This window comes from Phyllostomus hastatus, unplaced genomic scaffold (genome assembly GCF_019186645.2).
Source record: "Phyllostomus hastatus isolate PE091 unplaced genomic scaffold, TTU_PhHast_1.1 phas_contig_301, whole genome shotgun sequence".
Lineage (NCBI taxonomy): Eukaryota > Metazoa > Chordata > Mammalia > Chiroptera > Phyllostomidae > Phyllostomus > Phyllostomus hastatus.
In genome coordinates this window covers 368,220-384,737 of record NW_025333842.1, presented here as the reverse complement: position 1 = coordinate 384,737, position 16,518 = coordinate 368,220, and the positions used below count along the sequence as shown (strand labels likewise).

The following is a 16,518-nucleotide window of genomic DNA, read 5'->3' as shown; positions in this document are numbered from 1 at the left end:
GACATGTATGAATGACCCATAGACATGGACAACAGTGTGGGGATGGACTGAGGAGGCAGAGTCTGGGCTGCGTGGATGGGAGCAAAGGGGAGAAATTGTAATAGAATAAACAAGAGAAATAAAAAATAAAATGAAAAAATTAGAAAAACATGATGTGAAGCAGGAAGGATAATATTTAAAAATAATGTCTGAATGTATACTATTCTTTTCTTGACAATTTACAGTCATTTGGTTCATTTCTTACAACATGTGCCACTAGTCTTGGTTATTCCAGGAGAGTTCCCATCCATAGATGTCATACAGTCCAATAATAGGAATTCATTAAGTAGATAATACATAAATTTACATTCTTATTATGTTGCATGACTGCAGTGACTCTCATGTGATTAATTTATAGGTTAGTAAAGATCCTTTTGTCAGAACAGAAGCCTGTTACTTGGATATAATATGTGAATGTTCTTTTTATGGTCCTTCCTAGCATCTCCCCTATCTATGCTAGGGGAGACAGCCCCTCCCTTTCCTGCTTACACTCTTTACTACCTCCAGGATTATCAGAAAATGTCCCTCAAGTAATACAATAGTGACCTTTCTTTTTCACTCTCCTTCCACCACTCTCCATCCAGCCCATTCTCAGTAGGGGTGAGGCTGAAAGGTGCGGCTTCCTGTCACTCTCTGAGCAGGGTTTGTTGAGTGAGGCTGATTGGTTGCAGGTGCAGGAACAGCTCCAGAATGAAACCATATCACTCACCATCCAGGCAGGGGACAGTTAAATACATCTTAGGGTGAAAATGTCTCAAGCAACAAGGCAAAGCATCATGAAGAGGCTGTTGAGCACTGTGCTGGGGCTTTTGTGCACCCATGTTTGCTGTGAGTTGGGGCTGTCCCAGATGTGAGTCTGCGGGGAGTACTGTTGAGGAAGGGAGGAGAAGTTGCTCACGAGTCTGGCAGACTTTCTATCATTCTCATGATTTATGGGGGCATTTTCTGGTTTTTTGTGGGTGTTATACTGGACCATCACTGTGACTGTTTCTGTGTTCTCGTCAGGTGTGAAAGGGCTGCAGGTGGAGCAGAATCCCTCAGCCTTGAGTCTCCAGGAAGGAGCCAGTTCCACACTGTGGTGCAACTTTTCCACCTCTGTGAACAATGTGCAATGGTTTCACCAAAATTCTGAGGGCCACCTCATCAACCTGTTTTACATTCCTTCAGGGACAAAGTGGAATGGAAACTTAAATGCTACGAAAAAGGAACGCCACAGTACATTGTTTATTTCCTCTTCCAAGACCACAGACTCAGCCACTTTATTTCTGTGCTGTGGAGCCACAGCGCTTCCCGGGCACCTGCAGCCCGTACACAAATTCTCAGCTGAGCTCAGCTCCTCCCCCAACCACAATCACATCACAGGATCACCACACAACATTTGCACTGCTCAATATTCTAAACCCACATTGGCAGGGTTTTAGCTGCAGGTACCTTTCAGCTGTATAGGTTTGGGATTTTGTTCTTTATATTCCCTTCTTAATCTACACCTCTTTCTGCACTATAAATCTCTAACTTGGAACCAGCAGAGAAGCTGATAAGAGGATAGAATTAATATAAATAACTAAGCCACAGGATGCTGGACTCTAAAAAGAGTAAAAGGAGAAAGGAATAGAAAGAAAAATTTCTCCAATAAAGATGTTGTTATACAACGATCTAGCTTAGTGGGTGTCTCAAAAATGCTCAAGTCAGCCTCACCACAGTGTGTCCCAGGACAACTGCAAAAACTCATATCCCATCCTACTAGTGCAACCAAGCAAACAAAAAATTTTCTAAATGTTTGTATGTTGATAAATCTGTGGGAAAAAACTTTAAAATGTATATTTAATTTGGTCCTGTTCTTGAGGTTTCCTTTATGCAGCCTCAAGATATGAGGCTATCCTGGAGAGGGCTCCCTCCATGCTTGAGAAGAGTGTGTTTTCTGTTGCTGTAAGGTGGATGTCTTTTGGGTCTACTTGGTTTACAGTTTTGTTCCAGTTCTCTCTCTCTTTGTGATATTCTGCCTAGTTGTTCTACTATAGAAAGTGTGATATTGAAATCTCTAACTATTATCATTGGATTTTCTATTTCTTGAGTTCTGCCCATTTTTGCTTCATGTATTTTTGTGTCTCTTATTAGGTACCTATGTGTTTATAGCATCTTCTTGATTGGTTTGCCATTTTATCATTATATTCTTATCTCTAGTGATATTTTTTGTTTAAAGTTGATGTTGTCTAATAATAGTATTGCAACTCCAGCTCTCATGTTTGCTGTTTGTATATATTTCCCCATCATTTTAGTTTTAACTTATTTTTATCTTTGACTTAAAAGTGTGTCTTGTGGAGATGGTTTATACTTGTATATCACTTTTTAACCAGTTTGATCACCTGCTTTTTGATGTAATTATTTAATCCATTCACATTTAATATCATTACTGATACAATTGGATTTGTCTGTCATTTTAATTTTGTTTTCCATATGTCCCATGTATTTCTTTTAATCCTCACCAAATTTATATTTCACTGATTTTTTTTTTTAGAGAGAGAGAGAAATATCAATGTGAGAGAGAAACATCTATGGGTTGCCTCCCATATGCACCCTGCCTGGGGATTGAACCCACAACCTCAGTATGTCCTTTGACTGGGGATCAAACCTGCAACATTTTTGGTGTATGGGGCAGTGCTCCAAGCCCACTGAGCCACCTGGTCAGAGCTCCCATGTATTTTTTTATTCTTCTGTTCTTCCTTTACTGCTTTCTTTAGGATTAAGTGTATATTTTCTAGTGCAATATTTTAATTCCTTTAATTATTTTTCACTATATTACTCAGTTATTTTCTTAGTGGTTACTTTAGGGCTTCTGATATGTGTCTTAACTTTGTGGATGAAAAAAAAGTCACATATAAAACCTGACAAGCTCAGAAGAGGCCTGCATGGCAGACCTTGAGAACTCAGAGACCTAAAGTAACCACAAAGGATAGTCTGAAATCAACACTTCCTAACTAAAGGAGAGTCATGGCAGGCAGTCAAGTCTGAGGCTCCTATCTTTCTTAACAAAGGTCACTCTTTACCTTAACTGAGCTTGTCTATTGTCTTTTTGCATCTACAATAACATACCTTTGGAATGTCAGAGTACTCACTGCCCTTTTGCCAAAGCCTTCAGTGCACAATCTCCCACCAGAACACAGGCCACAAGCCCCTCATTGTTATCTTGTTCTGCTGCATACCATCTCTATGTGCTATAAATGTTAACTACCCTATACCCACCAATGCAGAAAAAGTATGTGTTTACCCACTTTATTTGTTATCTAAACCCAGTGACTTCCCTGCTTTGCTCTCCCTCTTCCCTAATCTATCACCAATGAATTTCATGTAACCCTCTTAATTATTCCTTTTTTCCTCTTTTGCAGCCACTATCTTCCTACCTTAGGTGTGGAATGGACCTTTTAGGTGTGGAATAAACCCCTTAGGTGTGCAATGGACCCCTACCAAGCACAGTCACCAAGATGGCTGGGGAACCAGAAAGGCTTAAGTCTTCCTTTCTGGTTCTGATATATAAAATGGTAAAACTGCCATTTTCCAAAGCATTTTCTCAATCTCTTGAGATTTTGTTTCCTGCAATTGATATTAATTTAACTCAAATCAACTCATAAAAATTCTCTACAGGTTCAGATATTTCTTACATTAACAACATATTAGTGAGTGTTACTGGCATCAGGGGATTCTTGGGAACTCCAGAGACGGAAATAGATTTCACCACAAAAATAGTACTCAGGCAAGAAGTTTATCAAAAAGCTGGAGTATGCATGCGAGGGAGTTGGCCCTGAGGGAAAGAAAAAGTAGACTGCTCCTGGGACAAAGGCTGGGAACAGTGTTAAAGAAGTTGAGGTGGGACAGATGACATCTAAGTGTGTTGTCTAACAATGCAGAGGGGAGTTGGCTTGCTCAAGGGGACTGAATGAATGTAAAAGCATGTTGTTGAGAAGTCAGTTTTTAATTTTATTAGAGTTACCCCTGTATGTGAAGATTTTTCTCTTTCTGCTTTCAAGGGTTTCAGTATATCTTCCAACATTTTAACCATGTGTCTGGGTGTAGATTTCTTTGAATTTACTCTACATTGACTCATTGAGCTTCTGAAATGAGTAAATGGTTTTCTGTCAAATTGGGGTAGTTGAGAGATATTATTTCTTAAAATATTTTTTTCTGTTACTTTCTTTCTCTCCTCCCCTTCTGATACTACCATTATGTATATGTTTTAATTGTGTCCCATATTTCTCTAAGTCTGTGTTCATTTTTCTTAATTCTTTCTTCCTTGCTGTTTTTCCAGATGGTATAAGCTCTGTAAATCTACCTTCAAGTTCACTGATTTCTTATTCTGGAAGCACAGATTTACTATTGAGAAACTTTAGTGACTGATTCAATTTGGTTATTATATTTTCCAACTCCAGAATTTCCATTTTGTTCTACCTTTTTAAAAAAGATTTCTACCTTTTGAATAGATATTCTCTATTTAATTACATGCTGTCAACATACCTTCTTTACTTTCTTAAGCATGCTTTCCATTAGTTTTAAAAATTATATTTAAACTATCTGCTAAGCCTAAAATCTGAACCCTTTCAATAATACTTTCTATTGCCTACATTTTTTTCTGTGTAAAGGTCACACTTTCTTTCTTCTTTTTATCTCATAATTTTTAATAATATATTAGATATAGTTTTCTATGGTTACTATTATGGGTTGACTTGTGCTCCTCCCCACCCCAATTTATATGTTGAAGTCTTAATCTCTAGTAGCTCAGATTGTGGCTGTGTTTACAATTAAGGCCATTGCAAATGTAATTAATTAAGTTAAAACTAGGTCACTAGGATGGGCCTTAGTCCAATATGACTGATGTCCTTACAAAAAGAGAAAATTTGGACACAGAAACAGACATGTAGGGAGAACACGACGTGAAGATGAAGATAGAGATTGAAGTGATGCTTCTACAAGCCAAAGAACATAGAAGATTGCCATCAAACTTCTGCCAGTGGAAATAAGGCTCTTTCATGGAGCTGCAAGGAAAGCATTCCAGGGACCCAAGTATGGGAGGTTGTGGTGTAGTAAGGTTTATTGAAGTTAAAGTAAACACAAAGGGCATCTCAGTTCACTTCCATGTCTCATCTTCATTCATCCTGCCATGATAAAATTTCAGCCTTGTCTTCATTGGGCTGAGATATAGGGTCAGCGTCCAGACATTTTGCGACATTGGTTCAGTCCATGTCCTTATCCCCATCTGGCTAGCTCAGCCTTTGTTCCCCGCTGCACTCTGGCTGGTGCTGTGCCTAGACCCGCACCTGGAGCCAACACAGTTGCTTAGAGAGAGAACACGTGAATGAACAAGGTGACTGTGTTATCCAGAGAGAGAGAGAGAGAGAGAGGAAAGAGAGAGGGAGAGCTCCTTCATTACCTTATATTATATTATATTATATTATATTATATTATATTATATTATCTCAAGTTTAGGAAGGACTAGGTACCCTTTCAAGCTAACAAATCAATTTCCCAGTCCTTCCCAGGCTTGTGTTGGGCCTGCTACCTAACCAATCCATTTCCTAGATCTTTCAGGGTTCTGTGACCTTTATCAAACCCAATCATTTTCTTAGGCTAGACATTCCCTCATATGTTAACCATCTTTGTTCCTATTTAGCATACCTCAAAATAGTAGCACCTCCCCTTGTACTGTCCTGGCTTCTGCTGGGCATGTGCCCAACAGAGAAATTTCCCCTTTATTGTTCTATTCCTTCTCTCAGTAATCTGTGCGAAAGGACCTGCGGTTCTCTGGGGAATGTGTAAAGCTGTAGCTTTCTAGTGAAGCAGGCCCAGTACTGGATTCAGCCTCCCAGTTTATTAAGCTTCTTAATGTCTGATTCCCTTTTCTACCTTTCTTTATTAATGTCTAGCTACCTATGCTAACAAAACTATCAGAAGCCGAGAAGGAGGAATTGAATGTTTTTGTTTTTGTTTTTGTATTTTGTCTCACAGCCATCAGAAGGAAACAAACTTGCTCACACCTTGATCTTGGACTTCTAGCCTAAAACTGTGAGCCTATCAGTTTCTCTTATTTAAGCTTCCTAATGTGTGATACTTTGTTACAATGACTGCAGCAAATTAATAAAACTGCTATAATAAATTATCACAAACTTGGCCACTTAAATTTTTTTCTCTTTTGGTTCTGGATGCAGGAAGTTTGAAATCATCTTCATTGGCATATCTATAACATTTAACTGGTTTCATAGATATGTTAAATATCTTTGGCTGTGCTTTGAGCTAGGGGAATGGGAGTGACTTCCACCCAGGATGTAAGTGGGAGGCAACTCCTGCTGGTTACAGAGCCTGCATAAGAGTTTGGAGATGACTGGCTCCACGCCACAGGGTCACACCTGCCTGGATTTATTGTGGCAGCCTAGAAAAACTGGAAAAATATGGGAATGCTGGCAAGTGTAGCAGATTATCGGAGTCGGAAATGGGGCTGCAGAGGAAGATTGGCGCTGGGATTTAAACCCAGGTGTGGCAGCCAGGACGAGAAGAACCATGCAGCTTTAGAAGAGAAGAACCATGGAGCTTTGGCAGGGGGAGAACCACACGGCTTTGGGTCCCCCTTTGCCGCGCAGCTTAGAAAGCTGGAAAGCAAGATGTAGCAGCGATGCAGAGCTCCCTATTAGCAGCTTGGAAGAATGCAGGAGAGATGCTGCAGGAAGGAAAGGGGTGAAAGGACTCTTGCTGGTGGGCCATGAGAAGGTGCCACGTGGTTTTGGATTAAGAACTGGAGACCCTGGTGGTGCCAGGAACTGAGGGAGGCCTGCCAGCTAAGCACGGATTACTGGGAAGAGCCGGTGACTACCTGAGCCACCAACTTCTATTTCTTTTCCTCAGATACGGTACCCCAGACCTGGCAAAGGGGGGAAGGAAGTACTATGTGTGTTTGTGGGTGTTTTAAGGGACTTTAGGATTTTAATGAAGACATTAAGTCATTACTCTTTTAAGTCTGTATAACCTGAATAAATAATTCCTTTCCTTTTCACCAATCTCTAACGTGGAGAGCTATAATTCCCTGGTGGCAGGTAGTGATCCTAGTACAGGGGGACCCCAGGAGAAGGAAGGGTCCATTCGGTAACATTGTGCGGCCCCTTCTCTGGTGGCCAATCAAGGAAAATCACGGGAGACCATTTGTGCAGTAGCTTTAAAGTAATACAACTACTTGCACATGTGCAATAAAAACCCACCAAAACTGGCCAGGAAGGATTGGCTCTATAAGAATAGAATCCCTCCAGCCCCTGAGATCAATCTCAGCTCAGCGTTGGCCTGCTCCCACATTCTGTGGAGTGTACTATCGCTTAATAAATCTGCCCTCTCTTCTGCTATAAACTGTGTGTTCGGTTCAATTCTTTGTCTGTGATCATTGAGAACCTGGTTACCTGTGCCTACCTGTGACACCTGGGGGTAGAGTTTCTATCCTATGAGTAGGGGGTATGAGAGGTAAAAGGTAGCCCCAAATCTCTCAGCTTCTCTTGCTTGTAATAGAGCTTCTGCAAAACAATGCTGGGGAGATAAAAAATGTTGGTAGTCAGTCCCTCCCAGGAAGATACTGGGAGATCTGGGGGAAAGCGTGCCTTGTGTTCTGGGCTGCACCAGCCAGAACAGAGCTTCCATCATGCTGAGGTGGGGGTGGGGAGTGAATTATGGTTCCAGTGCAACAGACTCTTTCTGTTCCTATGGATACTTGTGATTAGTAGCTTTTTCTTAATAGATTTCTGTATATTGTTTTAATTTGCTGGATACAATGTTCAGTCTTAGGACAATGACCAGAGACATTAATTTTTTTAAAATTATTTTTACCAGTTACAATTATTTTGCTAGGGAAGGTCCCCATAGATCTAATCACACTGCCATTCTGGAATTCACAGCCTCTCATTCCAGTTACTAGCACATAGAATAGAGAGAAAACAACCAAAAGTTCAGCTTTTCTTTGAAATGCACTGACTTTCTTCATTGAGAAATTAGGTGGTCATCTTGTCCTCAGCCTAACCCTACCACAAACATAATTAATCAATATGTTTCTCCATCATAACAATCATGTATTTTGAGAATATTGGTGATAAAAAAAAACAGGAATGCCATGTCTTTTCTTAAGTCAAAATATTATGTGCTTAGAAATACTATCCAAAATGAGTGAAAACTAAGGCTCAGTCTCTTCTAAATTTCTATCTCCTCATGAAAACTTTATTAGTGGTGGTTTTCACAATGTCTAATGTTATGGGTATAACATACCTATTGAGGATATCATAATTATGAGAAGTACTACTACTTTTCAACAATGAAAATAATGAATGAACTATTTAAATACCCATAATCTTGGGGCCTGTTACCCAGGGCCAGACCTTGGAGATTCAGCTATGCACACCTGAATCAGGAATGGGAAAAGGCCAAAGAAAGGGCCAGATCTTAAATCTGACATTCTGACAGCCTGATATTGTGGGGAGCTCAAGAGCATAAACCCTACTTCAGGCTGTTTCATTCTTTGAAGCTGTCAGAGCATATTTCCTATGGGGCATTTGAACTTGGGCAACATATTTTACTGTTTTTTCTTTTATATTCATAACAAACTTAACGTCAAGGATGTCTGCCTTTGTTTGAAACTTAGTACCAGCAAAAGTAGTTGGCATAATATCAGAACTTAAAAAATCATCAACATTTATAATTATGGAAAAAAGAATTTCTCTTTTGCAGCTCATTCCAGTCAGGATCATGATGTTTATTGCTGTTTATCTGCTAAGTCACTGATTCCAAAAGCAGATTTTTTGAAGCTGTTACGGAATTACTTTTAGGATGATTGTGTCCATATATCAATAAGATTATTTATTGTATCAAGAACATGCCATTTAGAAAGAATCTCAATAAATGATAAATTACTCGATTTACAAATGACCAAAATATTTGAGCAGACTCTTCATAAAGGATATATGGATGATCAAAAATCACATAAAAAGACACCCTACATCAGGGGTCAACAATGCTTGGCCCAAGAACTAAATTCAGCCTGCCACTTACATTTGTAAATACATTTTTATTGGGACACAGCAAAGCTCACTTATTTATGTATCCTCAATGGCTTCTTTCATGCTACGGTGGCTGGGTTGAGTCATTGCAACAGACTGAATGGCCTGCAAAGCCAAAAAATGTTTACTGTTTGACCCTTTATGGAAAAGTTTGCCAACCTCTGTTCTACATCATTAGTCATCATGAAGTGCAGGTTAGTGGAAAGATGTAGAACAATGATCTAATTTAGGATCTGTTTAAGGCCACGTTGATCTGATGTTGGTATTATAAGAGGAAGGATAACTCAATGCAGTGACTCACCCCACGGGCCAATTTCTGCCTTTGGCGAGGACCCTAGGGCAGGTCAGATGCTATCAAGAATATTTCAGGAGACTTGTTTTCTGTTGGTATGCCCAGATCCCAACCAAGGCCTCCAGATCTGCCTGAAACACACCTCAGTAAACAGCAGCAAAGGTTTCATAAAGACCTCAACAAAATCTCTTTCCATCAGAAGAAATCATTGGCTAAATAAGACTCAGCCACTTATTTCAGTGCTATGATTGACACAATGGTTGCTGAACACACTTTTGAGATGCTGTAGGAAATTGTTCATTGCAGCCCTGGCCAGGTTGTTCAGTTGGTTGGAGTGTTGTCCTGTACACCAAAAGGTGGCAGGTTTGATCTCCAGTCAGGGCACATACCTAGGTTGTGGATTTGATCCCTGGTCAGGGTGTGCATAAGAGGAAACCAATCAACGTTTCTCCCTCACCTTGATGTTTATCTCTCTTCCTCTTTCTCTCCCTTCCTATCTCTCTCAAAATCAATAAAACGTATCCTCAGGTGAGGATAAAAAAGAAAACATTTAGTGTAACTTCTCTAAATGGCCACAATGAGGCAATGCTGCTTCAGAGAAGATTAAGGTTTGCACATACACATCAAGTAGATAGAAATTATCCTTTAAAAATCTAGTAAGTTATTACCTAATCCTTTCCTTCATTTTATATCTATCAATCGTGTGTGTATGTATGTATCTATTCATCTACCTAAATAATATCTGTATTTTTCTAATCTAATAGGTTAGAAAAATGACTTTGGAAACCAACAATTCCTTGAATAATATACATTGTCTTTTGAGGTCAGGGGCACATTAGCTTCTCTAATATACATTTTTAATGTTTTTACCCATGCACAGTCTAATCTCCAGCCACTCTAAGTTAATCTGTGCCCAGAATTCTGTTTTCCCATTCTTTTTACTGCGAAATCTACTGATGGCATGGTGCAAGTCCCAGTTCAAGCACATCCTGCATCAGAACCCTTCTTTGACTGGTTCCAGAAGCACAGTTCATCACTCTTTTTTTCATCCTATCATATAGACACACAGTTCTCTTTGGTGAGTTTTAACTGACTGTACTTCAGTATTGGGACTAGGCTGACTGAAGATTAGGACTGTGTCTCTAGCATGAATAAGACCCAGGTATTGAACATTTAATAGGCACTCATTAGGTACTCAATAAATATACATGAATATATGCATTGATGAATGAATAAATGAAAAAGAAAAAAACACATAAAAAATTCAACAAATATTAAAAAAAAATCCGTGAGAGCACCAGAGTTGAATGAACTAGATTGTAGATTTAGGAATGAGGACTCTTACCTTTGTCTCCTGTTGGACTGTGATGGCATTTTTCTTTGACTAAATTTGAGATGGTATCAGATACAAATAACAAAATTCCTTTTGTGCTTCAAAAATGTGCTCCTTACTGCTTTTAACTTCTAGTATTTATAATGCAGGTCAATCCTACTTTTAGGGCTGTTTTGGAATTTATCTTCAACTTATGTCTGTATACCCTGCTGTGCTAACATGAACAAATTGATTATGTTTTGATATTTCATCCATGAAGATAAAGTGTGAAGAAAATATCCAATGTTTGTTCAGACTCACAATGAGATCTCCCAAAAATGTTGCATTACTGGAGAGTCATAGCCCACATCTTCTGATGTTTGCAGAATTTTTCTACCTTCTCTTATCTATTTGGAAATCAAAGCTCCTCCAAACAGATCATTCTGGTACTTGCTAATTTTTTCCCCCAAGTATAGTCTTAGAAATACCTAATTTATCTATTTTTAGTTTAGAAGAAATATAAAGAAATTAAAATTGATTTCATTATCTTCTATCATTTATTAGGGTTATGTAAAATGTAAACATATATGAAAGATTGTAATAAAATTTTAAGTTCCTTTAGGGCAGAAGAACCATATATTCTCTATGTTTTGATTGGTGACCTTAGCTTGTAATATTATGTCACCTGTGTGTTCTCAATAGACCAGTTGATATTTGTAATAAAGAAAGGCTTCTATATATGCTAATCTTGTTGCTTCCTGAGATCCATTTCTTCTCTACTGTAAAATAATGTAATCTGAATCAACACATCAAGTTGTCCTAGCATACAATTTTTGCATTCAAGAGGTGTAAGGAAAAAGGAAAAGAAGGATTGGGAGAGATAAATTCTAAACTGATTCTTATCTATGTATAGATAGGGCATATTTTCATTCCTGTTGAAAGTATCTTCAGCAATTCTAAGTTTGGGCAAAATGAGGAAGTGCTTTTTTTGACAGAAATAGCTTTAAGTGAAAGTACTTGTGAAAGGGTGTGGCCTCTTGAAAGAATTAAAGCAGGTGTGAATTTAAAGTCATACTTCCAGCTGGCTGAGGAAACTGCAAGACCATTCAAGTTGTCACTACCCTTTGGTGCCAAGAAATGGACAAGATCCTGGGAGCATTTTTAATCCTATGGCTTCAACTAGGCTGTGAGTTGTGGACGAGAAACTCTGGGATATATCATTAATTTGGGCAATGAGAAAATTGGGGTATGGACAAACTCATCAGGTAGGAGCTTTAAGAAGAAACTATGATTTGGGGGAGTCTACTGACTTTTTGTTATTTTTTTAAGCAGGTGTGAGTGGCCAACAGAAGGGAAAAAGTGACCAGCAGCAGGTGAAACAGAGCCCTGAATCTTTGGTATTACAAGAAAAAGAGATTTCAATTCTGAACTGTACTTATGAGAACAGTGCATTTGACTACTTCACATGGTATCGGCAGTATCCTGGTAAAGGCCCTGAATTACTGATAGCCATACGTTCAGTTGATAATAGAAAGGAAGATGGGAGATTTATAGTTTCGTTGAGCAGAAGTGCCAAACACTTCTCACTGCACATCAACGATTCCCAGCCTGGAGACTCAGCCACCTACTTCTGCGCAGCAAGTGCACAGTACTCTCTAGGCACCTGCAGCCTGTACTCAAACCTGCAGCTGGGAGTTCCAGCCAAACCCTGCTATGCAGATGAAATATTCACACATAAACAAAAAAAAACCTGTTTGGCCATAAAAGAGTTTTAATACATTTAAAAGGACTGAAATTATATAGAATCTATTCTCTCACCGAAATGGAATTGATTTAGAAAATCAATTTAGAAAACCAGTTGCAGAAAGATGTCTAAAAACAGCCAGATATTTGGAATTTTACACTAAACTTTAAAATAATCTATATGTCAAAGAAGCAATTATAATGGCTATTAGAAAATATTTTTGAAGGAAAATTGATGAAAACACATACATACAGATATGTATGAAGTGAGACTAAAGATAGTGTATAGAAAAAAACTTTAAATACCTATATTACTAAAGAAGAAAAGTTGAAAAACAATGATCAAACCTTTCAAGAAAAGAGAATAGAAAAAATATAAACAGATTAAACCCAATGTAAGCAAAAAGAATGAAATTATAAGTCAAATAGGTAAAATACAAAACAGAGATAATAAATTAAAAAGTTAATTTTCTTAAAATTATTAATAAAATTGATATATACCTGGCTGAATTATCAAAGGAGAAGAGAGAAAAAACATACATTATAAATATAAGGAATGGCCCTGGCCAGTGTGGCTTGGCGGGTCAGAGCGGTGTCCTGTGCACCAAAAGGTTGTGGGTTCAGCCCCTACATCATCAGTCTCTCTCTCTCTCTCAAAGCAATGAAAAAAATAAAAGTGTCCTTTGGGTGAGGATAAAAAATAAATAAACAAAATATAAGGAATGAAAAAACCCATACTATGGATTCTCTAACATTTAAAATAAAATAAATGTCTATCATTAACAATTTTATGCCACTGAGTAAGAGTATAGAAATAGACTCACAAATGGGGAAAACAGATTTTTTTTTACAAAGGTGAAAAGGCAATTCAAGAGGCAAGATAGTCTAATAAACAAGTCGTGTGCAACAGGTTATTCATAGGCAAATAATCGAACCTTGCTCTAAACTTACAACTTACACAAAAAAAATTTGAGGATAGTCTCAAAATGGGTCATTCATGCAAGTGTAAAATGTAAACCTATAAATCTTTTATAGAAAAATATAAGAGAATTAGGTGAAGAGATTTTTGACATATCACCAAAAAATATAATTCATAAAAATAAAAACCCTTAAAGTTCAGCAAAATTTTAAAAACTGATAAGAGAATAAAAAAGACAAACCACAAATTGTCAGGAAATGTTTGCAAAATAAATTTCCATCAAAAGACTGGTATTCAGAATATAAAGAACCGTCTCCACTCAACAGAAAGAAAACAAACAATGCAATTTAAAATGGACAAAAGACTCACAGAGACCTTCACCAAAAGAGGGTATGAGATAGAGAAATAAGCATATAAATAAGCACACGAATGGATGTCTAACATTGTTAACCAGTAAGGAAATGTAAATAAAGCCACAGTGAGATACCACTCTGCATCAATCAGAATGGCTATAATAAAAATTATTGATAATACCAAATTTTGTCAAGGACGCAGAGAAATAGAATCACTTGTACATTGCTGGTGGGTGAATGGTACAGTCACTCTGGAAAACAGTTCTTTAGTTTCACATGAAGTTAGAATTTCGCTTACGATTCAGCAATCACACTCCTGGGTTTCTATGCTAGAGCAGTGATTTTCAATCTGTGTGCTACCAGAAGTTTTAAAACATGGAATAACTGACTATTTAGTCATGGGCACTGACCTCTTTCCCCTTAGGTTGTCAAATAAAAATAAAATAAAAACAGTCAACACAGTAATAGCCATCTGGTGTGAATGAATCAAAATTATACCTGTTTTTTGTCACATCAGCAAAACTACATTTTTTCAGCATGCTGCAGAATTTTAGTAATCAGTTTATGTGTGCTTGAGATGAAAAATATAGAAAATCACTCTGCCAGAGAAATGAAAAACTTACGTCCACATAAAAATCTGTACATGAATTTTCTGGCAGCTACACTTGTGGCCAGAAAACAGGAAACCACCCAAATACTCTTCACTGGGTGAATGGGTAGATATACTGTGGTACATTCATAGAATGGGATACTATTTAGTAATAAAACTGAATGGAATATTGACATGTGCAACAACCTGGATGGATCTCAAGGACATTATGCTGACTAAAAAAAAGAAAACCTATTTTAAAGGACTACATAGTAGATAATTTCACTTATTAGATTATTATGATTCCATACATAATGTATGATTTCAATATTCTCTAAAGGACAAAACCATGGGAATGGAAGAGACCAGTGGTTGCTGTGGGTTATCAGGGTCTGCAGGAAGGAGGAATGTGAGTGAAGGGGGTTCTTTAGAGTGATGAAACAATTTTTTATCTTGATTGTGGTGGTAATGACACCAACCTATCCATGTGATAAAATTTCATAGCATTATGCATGAAAAAGGACATGTAAAAACTGGTGAGTCAGAGACAGATCATATATAATCTGTCGTTTAATAGCATTGTATCAATATCCTGGTTTTGATCATTCTACTATGATCATTGGATCTAGATGTCATCAGTGAAAACTCTGCAATGTTTTTGCAACTTCTATGTGAGGCAAAAATCATTTCAAAATAAAAAGTAAGCATGTGGGAAACCCAATTCAGAAACAATATTGACTGGAGTGTAAATGAGCAACCACTTTAGTAGTTCCTCATAGAATTAAACATATATCTACCACAGCCCAACGACTCTACTTCTGAGCATTTACTAAAGGGAAGTGCAAACATATGTTCACAAAAAGACTTGTAGAAAATGGTCATAGCAGCTTTATCCATAATAGCAATTAACTAGAGAAAATGTCCACAAACGACAGATTGTCCAAAATGACAGATTGTGTTATACATCTACAATGGAGTGTCAGTCAGCTGTAAAATGGACAGAACCACTGATACCTATAACAACATGCATGAACATCAATAACATAATGCCTAGCAAGATTCCAGATAGAAAACATGCTGCATGATTCCATTTTTATGAAATTCTAAAATAGGCAAATTTATCCATAGTGAAATAATTTAGAACAATGATTACCTCTGTGAGCTGGGAATTTTGGGGGATGGCACAAGGAATCTTGGTGGGGCGAAGGAAATATTCTATAGGTTGCTAGGGGTATGGTTTATCAATCTGCAATTTTCTAACTCTATACTTTTGGCCCATTTATTACACTATGTAATTATACTTTAATAAAAAATAAAGTACAAAAATTAAACAGGAACAAAAACAAAGCAATAAATGATGGAATCCAATGTTGACTGTTTTTGATGAACTGAAAAATAGGCCAATATTTGATAATATTATCAAATATAAGGAAAGGGGATGATGACTTGTTTGTTACTTGTAGGAAACCCAGGACAGGTGAGTGCATTTCACCTTAGAATCAGGTTGGAGTCAAGAGAATAATCAAAACATGAAGAGTTGCAATCACAGCCATGCTTAGCAAGAAATTTATTTCAGATAAGCCCTCCAGATCTTATCAAATATTAATTTACTAAACTTAGGAATTTTAAGTAATAAATTTCTTTCCAATACTTCCTTCAATATTAAACTTTACGCTTGTCCTTTGTCAGATTTAATCACATCATTAAATCACAAGTGAATGTAAAACAATGTTTAAGACAAGCCAAATGTCCCAACCTGGGTGTTACGACACATTCAAACCACCCAGCCAGAATCCACATTTCAAAGGCAGCTGCTCTATACAGCTGAGGGATCTTGTACCTGTATTGTCAGGAATACGGAGAAGGGCCATTTCAACAAGAGGAAAATCTTATGTCATGCTGATCCCCAGATGCTGTGGGTATTCACGATCTCCTCCACTTAGTTACAAATAATTGCAAACCATGGCAGCAAATACCTGTCAGTAACGAGAGGTGAAATGGGATAGAAAAGAAGACATCTCAACTAATTTTAAATTCTCTTCCCTGTGCCACTTTTTGATGTTATTTTGCCTTTAGTATCACAGAACTGGCTCTGTTTTAGAGGCCATGTCTGTACATTCCTTTCCAGTTGTCTATTTGCCTTTGGATTCTTTTAGATTAATTTTTTCCATTAAAACAATGAAACCAAATGGAAGATCTAACA

General features: G+C 37.6%; 2 gene segments (V, D, J or C); both read left to right on the top strand.

The window, feature by feature from the left end:
• The first annotated feature begins 737 nt into the window (after positions 1–737).
• LOC123819174 lies at positions 738–1,460 on the top strand. The segment is given in 2 exon segments: positions 738–867; positions 1,045–1,460. Coding segments are annotated over 2 exon segments (495 nt in total).
• A 10,303-nt stretch (positions 1,461–11,763) lies between these two features.
• Positions 11,764–12,486, top strand: LOC123819173. The segment is given in 2 exon segments: positions 11,764–11,897; positions 12,044–12,486. Coding segments are annotated over 2 exon segments (492 nt in total).
• Positions 12,487–16,518: the final 4,032 nt, after the last annotated feature.